Source organism: Dicentrarchus labrax, unplaced genomic scaffold (genome assembly GCF_905237075.1).
Source record: "Dicentrarchus labrax unplaced genomic scaffold, dlabrax2021, whole genome shotgun sequence".
NCBI classification, from domain to species: Eukaryota; Metazoa; Chordata; class Actinopteri; family Moronidae; genus Dicentrarchus; species Dicentrarchus labrax.
Genome location: NW_026136708.1, coordinates 10850337 through 10862787, shown reverse-complemented (window position 1 = coordinate 10862787; position 12451 = coordinate 10850337). Strand labels below are relative to the sequence as shown.

Below are 12451 nucleotides of genomic sequence, written 5' to 3'. Positions count from 1 at the left end.
CGCACTAATGCACTCTTTCATGTCCTCTCCTATTTCTCCCTCTCTCTGCCGCCCTCTCTCCCTCACCCTGATGTCTCATGGCCCTTTTGTAGGCCCTCTACATTTTTGGGCGTAATGTGATCCCCCCATTTCTCCCCAGGGTGGTCCGCTCCTCTCATTCAAACAACAAGCTTGGGCTGAATGGAGCTGGCGCTGAGAGGGGAGATGGAGAAAGAACAAGCAGGAGGAAGAGGATGGAGAGAAAGTAAGATAATGGGTATGTAAAACAGCCATTAAATCTCATCCTTGTTCATTCATATCTTACACCAACAGGTAAGGTGTGCATACCTAATGCGTCACATCAGGTGAGTGGACCCTATGTGTGTGTGTGTGTGTGTGTGTGTGTGTGTGTGTGTTTGTATCTTACCTGTGCCATCTGTTTGGTCACATCCAGCAGCTGCTACTGTGTTTAGCCTACATAAAGGCTAATTCAGTGTTTCCTCGAAGCAGCATTTTTATTAAACTAGATGTACTTTACTCTAATTCTAAAACATAGATTATCAAAAGATATATTTATGGTCTTCCGAGAGGAATTTCTAGTGATCTGTTTAAAGCAGCATTAATTCATTTTTTGGGCACTTGGGGGCAGCTGAAAACACTACACTGACATATGATCACCATATAAAATTTTTAATGGAATGCATTAGCAAACAGTTGCCTGTTTACACCTCCAGCAGACACAGAGCAACCATGGTCTTCATTTAGAGTCATGTTTCTGGCCACCTGACAAATGCTAGTCTAACATTCATTCTTTTTTCATTCATTCATTTTTAGATCTGTTTTGGTCTCCACCAACTACAGCTGCATGATGTTCACCATGTTCAGACATTATCTGTCAGGGCAAGTACCTTACAATAGGTTTATTTTAGTATTTCAAAGAGAACAGCTGCCCAAATTTGATGAGAGCGGTGAGAGTGAACCAAAAGATCAAAGTTTCAGGCTGTAAAACCAAAAAAAATTGCATAAAGATGCTTAAACGCACAGCAGAGTCAGGTAAGAATTCTGTTTGAGTTTGCTACGAACGACCTCTTTCACATTACACATAGTCGTTAAATCTGTTGTTGATATAAAAATACTGATTAATGCAGCTTTAAAGTTATTTTCAGAATAAGAGTTTACAGGCAGATTCCAAGATCATGTGCTTTTAATTCAAGTTGCAGTCTTTACAAAACAATTTTCAGATTAAAAAGAAATTGATGCATAGAAAATTGATATCTGCACAGTTAAAAAATGTCAAAAGCAACTACAGACAAAAGATATTTTGATGCATTTTATTGGGTGTGGTGTGCTAATCAATCAGGAGTACTGACAAATTATTACAAAATATACCCTTTTGAGATTTATTTTTAAAACATGGTCACAATATGTTTTTATTTTGACTCCTTTTTCTAATCTGTTCCTCTTTTCCTGCTTTATAGTTGACACATCATGTTTCTGTTCTTTATTTCTGTTCTTCTGTCCTTCTCATCGTCTCCTCACTCTTTCATGCCCCCAATTTCATTTCAACTCTTTTTCTGTCTCAGGCTGTCATCCTCCCTTCCTGTCATCTCTGAACCATCATGTTTCCAGGGGATGTACACACACACACACACACACACACACACACACACACACACACACACACACACACTCACTCACTCACTCACCTATACATACCACTGCGGTGCCCCAGACAGCCCTCCACAATGTGAATGCCCCAAGGGAGCTTGGGTAACTTAGTCCCCTCTATCTGCCAACTGCTGTGTCACAGAGAGGCTCGCATTACACACACACACACACACACACACACACACACACACACATATACACACCACATACTCGTTCACATAATTAAACACAAAGGCTCATTTAAATGCACAAGCACATACTCAATATTAAGGCATGCAAATACAGTTGATCATATGATACACACACACACACACTCACACACACTTTCAGCAGATATTAAGCCGAGTCTTTTTCATTGCCGGCTTCAAATAGGAGCTTAAAACGAGGAAGAAAGAGGGCTAAGAGAAGGGGAATAAAGTGAAACTGAGCTCATGTCCTTACATACCGACAGGAAAGCTTTAAGGCCTCAACCACATTCATTGCTACACACTCACTCACACAACCGAAACACACATTCGCTATTATTTCAAGGACACAGTAAATTTGTCACCCTGGATTAAATGACTTTTTCATCAAATATTTAAAAAAGATGTGTGTTCAAATGAAAATCATTTTATCCTCACTTGTCACCTCTCAAAGTGCAAATGTGTTTAACCAAGTCTGTGTTTGTGTGTATACGTGTGTGCGCTTGAGTTAGAAGTTGTTGTTATTGGCTGCAGGACTGAGGTTCAGCTCCAGTTTGGCTGGGAGCTACTAACCTCAGACCACACACACACACACACACACACACACACACACACACACACACACACAGTGGTTTGTTAGTGTATGGAGGGAATGCTGTGGTCACACCTGGGAATGCTCTTTTAGCTAACCTGCCTAACATTTTCTCTCTCTCCATCATTTCCTTTCTCTGGAGGTGGAAACTAACAAATTACATTTACTCAACTTATATTTACTTCTAGCTTTAAACAGACTTTGTAGGAATAAGCATACAGAGTACTGTAACTTTCTGATAGGGTTAAAATATTTCATTTCCAAACAATGGCCATAAAACCAATTAAAGTCTTTATAAAAGCTGTGTTAGAAGTTTTGTGATTTGAGCTATTTCTTGGAAGGTGGGAGACAGAGCCAGGCTAGCTGTCTCCCCCTGTTTCAAGCTTCTATGCTAAGCTAACTATGCTGGTTCCAGCCTCAAGAGAATGATATGAGAGTGGCATTGATCATCTAACCAAGCATGAAATTCAATAAGCTTATTTTTCAATATATCGAACTATTCCTTTAATATGATGCCTTATATTTGTATGATCTTAACTCATCCCTCTTCCCCTCCTTCCTATTGCTTAAATTAAAAGGAATATCCCTTTATTGGTAATGCTATCTTTTCTATTAAGAGTAATATCTCTCCTCTCTCAATGAACAGATTACACCGTACAGGGGCAAAGCCAGTACAGGGGAGATTATAATGTAAAGTTACCACACACACACACACACACACACACACACACACACACACACACACACACACACACACGGTTAGACGGGTTGATGCTGTCACAATGTGCAGGGTGCACAGTGTCTCACAGTGTGAATTTTAATTCTGATTTGATTGGAATTAAAGTGGTTTTAAGCCAGAGTTAATGGGTTTAGACTGGCTCTAATCCTGGTTTAATGAAGGCCTTGGTGGGCTTTCATCATTCTGGACTTCAGCCCATCATAATCCAAGTGGTGAATTAATAAACCACTTTTTGGTAAGTGTAGGATGTGTGTGTGTTTTGTAAAGTATGAGAAATAAATACATGGTCTAATAAGGCTGTCTATATGAATTTTGAGGAAAGATCTAGTCTTTAAGCACTTATGAAATAGCTGGGTTGTTCTTGACTTTCTTTCTTGGTTGTCTCTGTAGTGTGTGTGTGTGTGTGTATTCTCCACCATGCGCACTCAGGTGCATGCACACTCGCTCACTCCCCATCCCTATGTAACTGGAGCCAGCCCTCCCCTGTCAAAAATAAAAATCATTTGTCCGCTGCACGAGTGTGTCCATTAAAAATGCATGGTGGAGGGAGCTGGGGGCCGCTGGGGAAGAAAGCTGATACTCGGCTCTCCGGAAGGGCATCAGAGTACCAAGGTGGACAAATGGCATCTAGAGAGAAAGACCGGGATGGAGAGGGTGAGTGAGGGTGAAGTGAATGGGTGAGTATGTGGGTGTTGTGTTTTTCCCCCAGACAGCACACACTTAAAATGCTGATGAAACTCTCAGCTCGTGAGGTCTAGTATAAGTCTCTCTCTCTGTGAGCCTCAAATACACACATAAATACATTTAAAATCATAGATATATAGATCTATCACAGTGTGAATTCAGGCGATGTGGTAGAAATTGCCTCCAAAAAGTGACAAAGCAAAATTCATCTCCTTGTCTTAACGAAAAAGACTACGGACTATTAAGGGAGTCAATGGCTGACAAACTGGGATGTGCTAGTGATATGCTAGTGCATATAGTCAGTCACAGTAACTGTCTGAGCATTACTGAGTCATTTAATCTCCCCTGATTTTTTTTCCTCAGGACGGGGCATCGTTTTTTCAATTCAAAGTTATCAATTTTCAGTTATCAAGCTAGCAGTTTGTTTGCTCAGTTGCTAATAACGGGGTCACAAAACACAGATTTACCATCGACTCCTGTCTCATTACTGTTTGCAAACAATTCCTCTTCTTTGGAGCTCCGTTAGAGGAGGTTAAATAAATGTGGATGATGCAAAATGCAACAAAAACTTCATTTTGAACTTTCTATTCACTCAACACATCAATTTCATTACAAATTTGTTTCCCCACAAAATTAAATGCTGGTGTGACTGAGCCTTTAATCTTTTGTAGACAATATGTTTTTATGCTACTGCAATTTGGATACTTGAATTAAATGTTTTGAAAACTAAGATCATGGGTTATATTAGATTGTAACCCGCTCTGCGCCAACCGTAAAGGCAAGCAAGGGAGTTGGTGGACAGTTATAAATATGAAAACGTTGCTCAGAGAACATTTTGAGAGAAATACAGATGTAATCTGTATGAAGGCGCAGCAGTGTGTGTGTTTTTCCTACACAAAATAAACCCTTTTAGTGTTTGACCTTTCAGCAGAGTTTTATTGAATCTGTTTTAACTTTTGGAACTGCATCTAGTTAGGCAACAAAAACAGAGTGCAGAGCTGGAACAGCCAATAAGTTTTGAGCAAAGCACAATAAAAACATTGATAATAGTGAGGAAAAACATGGCCATTCCTGACATCCTTGTCAGAGTTTGAGTTGATGCCTTCTCTGCACTGCCTTTTACAGACTCAACTCTACAGTAACAGGACCAAAGGATCAATAACTCTATGAAGTATTAGATCACTTAATTTGCACATGAAATGAGGCAACAACTTTTGCTGCACTGCAATGTCTGCATTTACGTATTAGTTGATGTCTGTTACTATAAAACTTGTTGTACTTTTGTTAGAACTTTACAGTGGTGTCATTGTTTTATATTTTCTTCTGGTAAAGGACCAATGCGAGATTTAGGGATCACCAGAAAATAAGAACCTTTTCTTCCCATGGTTTTCATTACCTTAGAATGAGCTGTTTATGTCTACAGAGGGAGCGGTTCCACTTCAATGGAGTCCGCCATATTGCACCGCCATGTTTATGCGGTAACCCTGAACGGACAAATCAAACACTGGCTCAGGGCCTTTCATGTTTTCGGCAGGTTTGCAGCCACTGTAGGTTATCCTACACACTAGGAGGGGGAGTGTGAGTGGAGGGATTATCAGTTGGTTGCAGTCTGCAACCTTACCCCAAGATGCCACTAAATCCTACATCTTTAGATCTTTTCTAGATGTATTATTGTGTGGTCTGCATTGCCTCCTATGTTTTAACAGGGAAAATAAAGATGTGAGTGAATTTAATGTCTTTCCTACTCCCCATATCTGCCAGTCTCTCAATTTCCTCCCGTTCCCTCACTGTGTGCAGTATTATACTTCTCCTTTTACTGTGGCCTCTCTGAGCTGTCATTGGAATAAAAGTGCAGTTGTTGAGTTGCGTCACTCTGCTCACCAGATAAATCTGTCAAAATACAGGTGTTCGTGTGTGACTGTGTGTGTGAGAGAGTCTGTGAGTGTATGGAGATTAGTGGTTTTTCATGGTGTCAAACTTGTGGTCTTGAATGCTAAACTCATTAAGAAAGAGGGTGATCAGACTTTAATGTACTGTTACTGTCCAATGTAGTTTAATTCTGGTACTCACACATTTTGTTCAATAAGTCTGAATTTAAGAACATTTTGTCTTTTTTTTTTCTTCTCATATTCACATAACACATATGTCTATATTTCACTCTGAACTTCTCTCTTCCTCTCTTATGGGACTCACTGTTTTCTTTCCTTGGTCCTGTCCATCTGCTTCCTATAACACTGGGGCAGTCTGATCTGGTTTGCAGAAACCCCCTCTGAAAAGTCAGACATTTATTCACATACAACCAAAATAGTCCCTTTTTTCAACAAAATAACCCCACTAAAAAAACTGTCCCGGCCCACTTTCCATAGGGTGGTCGAATCTGGACCCAATTAAAACGGGGACCCCCTAAATTTCCTTCACACCCAGCTTGAGGAAGACCCCAGATTAGAGGAATATTTTCCTTATTGTCGACTCTACTTTTTACGGAATTCCATGGGATGATAATTGAGCCCATGTGTGCTTGGCATTCCAAGGTATTCCCATTTTGGTGGAGTGTGGATAAAAATGGCACGTTGTTACAGCCATCAGGGCGGGCACAGTTTTGACAAATGTGTTTTTTTCCCTTTTTCTTCTTCTTCTGGGTTTTCACCACAACCCTTGGAACGTTGTTTGGAATTAATAGAAGAAGAAAGTCTTGGTCAGATTTCCATGTGGGAAGAGGCACAGGCTTAATTGAGATCAAATAAACAAAGTCACCTGTGAGTGATTTCAGCGTATAATGAGACACATGTTCGCTAGTTCAGATGTGCACACGCAAGGCCGCACGCGTGCATACACACTCACCGCCTAGGTTTGATAAGCACTAAAGCAGGTGTTTGTATCACTCCCAGAGTGAAATCCTGCACGTCATATGCCTCCACACAAACAGACTGGGACTGGATTTTTGTCCCACACACACACACACACACACACACACACACACACACACACACACACACACACACACATACACTCACTGAGGATTAGCCTCGGCTTCTCATAAACTCCATGACTCAACAGTGAGAGCTTGTGTTCTGCTCCCCTATGCAGTGACCCATCATCATCCTGCTCCCTCTGGCTTTGTGAGTGCTCTGCTCTAACTGTGAATGAATAGCCACTTGTTAAATAAACCCGGGACGCTGCTGAGGTATCATAGTTGTCTGCACGATATTATTCTAAGTGGTAATAATAAGAAAAGCATCAGGACACTGTCTGACTCTCTGCCGCTCAGCTGATGGTTCTCGAGTGGTCTGCGGAGGACTGTGGGAGTCTGACTTTGATTCATGTCTTCCTAATTGTAATAGACCTGAATCCTCTTAAAACAACATGTGGATAATTCTTATGCACACACAGACACACACGTGGACCCACACATACCGAGGCTTGTGTAAGAGACACACACACACACTCCACACACAGGTAATTGTGCCCACCTGGGAAAACATCATTTAGTTGGGCGCCCCTTCCTTCTACTAACACTGCTCTTACAGCATGGATGTGTGTGTGTAAGAGTGACCTCTTTTACCCTTTGCTTGCTCTTTGATCCCAAATTGCATTTGACTATCAACACTCCCTAAGACCTAAACTGTCCAATTACAATACTATATTTTATAAGCTTAGCAGTTCAAGGCTTTGAGGAAAATTACTTCTCTATGGAGGCCTAACAATCATCTTTCAATCAGAGTCATGTTGTAGTAAAGTTGACCGTCCATCCTCAGTCTTCCACATATCAAATAAATACTTAATTTAGTCTGAGAATTACACTTGCAAATACAATTTTAAACTTTCAAATTTCAGTTGTTTCCCTGCCTACCTTGTAAAATGAGTGGCCTCCACATACATTAGTGATTTTAATTATTGTAACGTAATCGCTAAAGCATGGGCTGACAACCACCATGTTTAGGTCAAATTCCTTCACAGTCTGCTGACGGTGAAGTACTTTAGGCTACATAAATCTGTGTGTGCAAGCAAGTACTTCAAGGCTTGAGACACAAACACCTCTTTGAGCTTATGTTTGGGTTTCAAAGTGAAATTTATTGTTTTTCACTTATGTATAATGGCTCAGGAGGAGGAGAATGGTTGAAAGCACCCAAGCAGAGATGGATACTCATCTGCTCTACTTGTCTACCTGACAGCTGTGTGTGTGTGTGTGTGTGTGTGTGTGTGTGTGTGTGTGTGTGTGTGTGTGTGTGTGTGTGTGTGTGTGTGTGTGTGTGTGTGTTTGTGTGAGCATGTTTTCTGAGCTTTGATGTGAGTGACAAAAACAAAAACCACAATGCTTTTAAGTGAGTTTTCACAAATACCAGCAAAATAAAATGCAAACCTATCTTTTCACCAATAAGTATTAAGCAAATAGCAAGATTACATAATTAAAGGAGTAGCTTGACATTTTGGAAAATATGCGTATTTGCTTTCTTGCCAAGGGCTATATGAGAAGCTTCCATTTAAAATAAAGCTGGAACCAAGTTATCTTAGCTTGTCCTGAAGACCAGAAAAAGGGAGAAACACCTTGCCTGGCTCTGTGTAAAAGTAACAAAATCCACCTCTATAGCTCACTAATTAACACGTTATAAAAAGTTTTTTTTAAATCCATACAAAAAAGATTTAGTTGTGTTTACCTGAGTTATGTGCTGCTATTTCTTCAGGGTTTCAGGCCACCAGCAGAGACTTCAAGAAGTCACTTATTATTTCCCAAATTGTCAAAAAAATTTAAACACACACCAGTGACTCTGATACTTAATGGTATTTCAGTGGCTCTTCCCCATTGGTGTTATTATTATTTTAACAAATTAATTAAAATACACACTATGTATAGCACACAACCTCAGTGATGGACTATAAGCTAGAAAAAGGTCAAACTGACACATAGCAGAACAGTTATAATATCTCGTTTCAATTTATTCTTGAAGACATAGCTGCTGTATAGATTTTTTTTTCTTTCACACCTAATCTTGTTAATGGGAAGGTCAAGGGGGTTCAACACAATTAAAAAGGCTCTTCCTATTGGACCAGCTGTTTTCAAAAGGCAAAAAGGCAAAAGGCATTTTATTTCTGTGAGAAGAAGAACGTGGAAGATAAATACAGATAATTTACTGCATACATGGCTCCGGCAATAATCTAAAGGCCAGAAGTCTCATGGCAGACACCTGCTGTGCTCCTTTTAATAATCCCAAACTGGTGCCAGTCATCACACACACACACACACACACACACACACACACACACACACACACACGTAAGCATGCCAATAAACATGGGTAGGTGATCTGGGCAGGCCTCAGCTATCTTTGGCATCTTCTCTGCTCTGATCGCTGCTGTGCCAGGCTACCATGCCATCTGATACAAATTGACACCACCACCAGCTGTTCCCTAACCTCAGTCATGTTAGTGTATCTGGCAATTTTTTTAAATGGTACGATGAGCGGGATGAGTGTGACACACTAAAGCACTCACTATATCTAATGTTAAAAATCAGCCACAGCAGTCAGCACTCTTTTACCAAAACATTTAAACAATCTTAAATGTTTCTACTTTGACGCTTCCTCAATCCTGCACTGTGATCCTCCAATTTGTCCAAATACTGTACGCTCCATTTAATCACTGCGCCATGTCATCATCTTACATTGTCGCTAAATCCTAAAAAATCCATGCAATGCATCTTCCTCACTTCTCCATATTTATTTAGCTTTTTGACATTCACACCTTTTCTATCATATATCATCCTCTGCTGCCATCTACTGGTTCAAATAGATACAGTTAGCAGGTTCCTGAAAATTATTTTTAAACACTGTTTCTCCTTTTGCAACATCTGTGTGCAAAGCTACATATCCACTGTTAGATTAAATAATTGCACAGAAACACTGAGAGACTGAGGTTGAGGCGCAGCTGGTAGTGATGTCAGTTCGTGTCAAATGGCAGCCATTCATCCACAACGTTTCATGCTTCCAACCACTGCTCAAAATGATGTTTGTCACCCATAAGGCTGCCACCTTCTGCTAAAAATATCTGGTCAACCTTTTCCATGTCAGTTCATTAACTATAATAGAGTTTTACTGTTACTTGAAATAGTAATAATGTTCTTCTCGACAGATAAAAAAGAGACGTATGGGGCTTGGTTACCTTCCTTCTACAAAGCAAAGCATTAACTGGACTTTTGTCGTGAGAGCCGCAGCATGTGTGCTTGATAGATCATTTGGCAGGGTTTCTAATTAAACAGTACAAGCTGGCCCGGACGAAAGAGACATGAGATAAAAAAGGGCTATGGGAGAAATCCCAAGGTGCCAGTTGAATTCATGGATTTATTCAACTAATTTAAATAGAAGTTTAAATCTAAATAAAGGACAATTTAAATGATGCATTTTTCATACATTTACATAAACACTAGGAATCCCACCTCAACAAACACCATCCATAACCACAACTATATTTGAAAGTATACAAGTGAGAGCGCTTGTAACCAATAACTATAAAGAATTTTAAATTGGTGATATGAACACATGACAGAAGTGTTTCTCTGTGTCCTCTCTGTGTCAGCTTGTAGCGAACATTCTGCATTGCAAACATTGTTTAAGAAGACACCTTCTGGGAGTAAGGTCACTAACTTAGAACATATAGGCAGAAAAAAGAAAAAGGATAAAAGAAAAAATAGGCAGACATGGCATACTTTGCAGAGACCAAAAAGTTGAAAAAACAGATTGAAGCAGCACAACTCTTTTCTCTTCTCTCACACAGAAAATGACACAAAAATACCAAAATACATAAAATACTCAACTGACACTTCATTCACTTCACTTCAATTTTCTCAAGTCTCTCTTTTTTGTGCAACATTTTGTTCCTTATTGATGTTTGGCAGCTACTACTTACTTATTAATTACAATAAAATAATCCATATCCAATTACAAATATAAAGGTTTAACAAACATTTTAAAAGATGTTCTAAATCCTCTGATATAACAAAACATAGGGGGGTAAAAAACACAAAACCAGTTTAAAGGACAGAGGAACAAGTTGACCCAAAACAACCCCACCACCACACCACCCTCCTCAGTGAAGCACCACCTGGGACTTTTCACATGGCCTTGTTTTATTCCAAAATGCTATCGCTTGTCTCTATTTATCTTTGTGCCACCTTTTACCTTTTTAAGCAGAGTTTGTCGACCTGTATCTCAAAAACCCACCCTGGAGCTTTCATGACATCAGCTACTTCTCTTGTAAAAACAAGGTAACCAAGACCCATACATCATTTTTCCCTGAAGACAGCAATAATGAGGGCTGGTTTATCTTCGCTGTTTTTCATGCTTTGCCTCTTGGGTTCATGGGCTCTTGAGGTGCGAGCAAGTGAAGGAGGGGAGACCAAACCCCACAATTCCCTGCCTAACAAAAAGCAGCCTCTGGACCCTTATACCACAGCTGATCAGTCAAATTGCAAGACCAGCAACAACCCTGACATTTGGGAGGAGATGACAGTTCTGAGAGACATGGTGATGGTGCAGAAGATGGAGCTGTTGAACATGGAAAGCAGACTGAGGGTGACAGAGATACAGGCAGACGAGCAGAAGTTGGATCTTTCCCTCACTAAAACCAGCCTGGAGGAGCTGAAGAGAAATTACACTGCCATGGAGGAGAGTCTGAGGACCAGCGAGAAGCAAGTGGAAGAGCTGAAGAAAGTAAACATGGAGCTGAGGGTTGATCTTAAAAACCAGACAGCTGAACTTTTGTCCCTAGAAGCCAGAGTGGCAGTCGGTGACAGTGAGCTACAGCTCGTAATGTGTAAGATGGATGACTTGCAGGCTCAGAACACAGCTCAAGAAGCTGAGGTTACATCTTTAACAGGCAGGATGAACACTATTGAGCACCGATTGGATAGTCTAATCAATGTAAGTGCAAAGGTGGCATTTTATGCTGCTTTGACAAACTCAGCAGGTGTAGGGCCTTACAATACTGCAACAGTCCTAAAGTTCAGCAAGGTCTTCACCAATGTTGGTAACAGCTACAGTCCAAGAACTGGTTACTTCACTGCACCAGTGAAAGGAGTGTACTATTTCAGATTTACTATATGTGGTCATACAAGTGATGGAAGCATGGGAGTTCAACTATTTCATAACGGGAAATCCATTGTTTTTAATTTGCAAAGCAAGTATACTTCGGCTTTTCAGTACCTGTCAAATGCTGTTATTCTAGAGCTGAATGTCGGTGATGAGTTACATTTGGTCCTCCCAGAGCAGAATGCAATCTATGATAATGTTAATAATCACAGCACATTCAGTGGTTTCTTGCTTTTCAATATGTGATGTCAATCCAATCCAATTTGAAACAATCCATCAAAATGTAATACATGAAGCACCCTGACTCTGTTTGACCTGAATGGAACAGAACCTTAATTAGTATTAGCATTGGTAAAACCTGTGTTTACCCCACTATTTCATATTAAAATTGCAGCTGTGAAAAAGTCTAATGTGTGCTCTGTTTTGTGAAGCCTATGCCGTCAATCTAAAATATTTACAATGTGTTACAATCAGCATGTCTTTATAATCAAATAATAATAATCCAAATAAATCTCTAAATGTA

General features: G+C 40.0%; 1 protein-coding gene across 1 annotated transcript; it reads left to right on the top strand.

Annotated features, from left to right (window-relative positions):
* The first annotated feature begins 11068 nt into the window (after nucleotides 1-11068).
* Nucleotides 11069-12451, top strand: LOC127368176 (multimerin-2-like). Its single transcript, XM_051408706.1, has one exon. The coding sequence runs from the start codon at nucleotides 11149-11151 to the stop codon at nucleotides 12172-12174; it is 1026 nt and encodes a 341-aa protein (XP_051264666.1). The 5' UTR covers nucleotides 11069-11148; the 3' UTR covers nucleotides 12175-12451.

Excerpts from the sequence above, each read along its gene's own strand:
- LOC127368176 (XM_051408706.1), top strand. The coding sequence starts at position 11,149 with ATGAGGGCTGGTTTATCTTCGCTGTTTTTCATGCTTTGCCTCTTGGGT.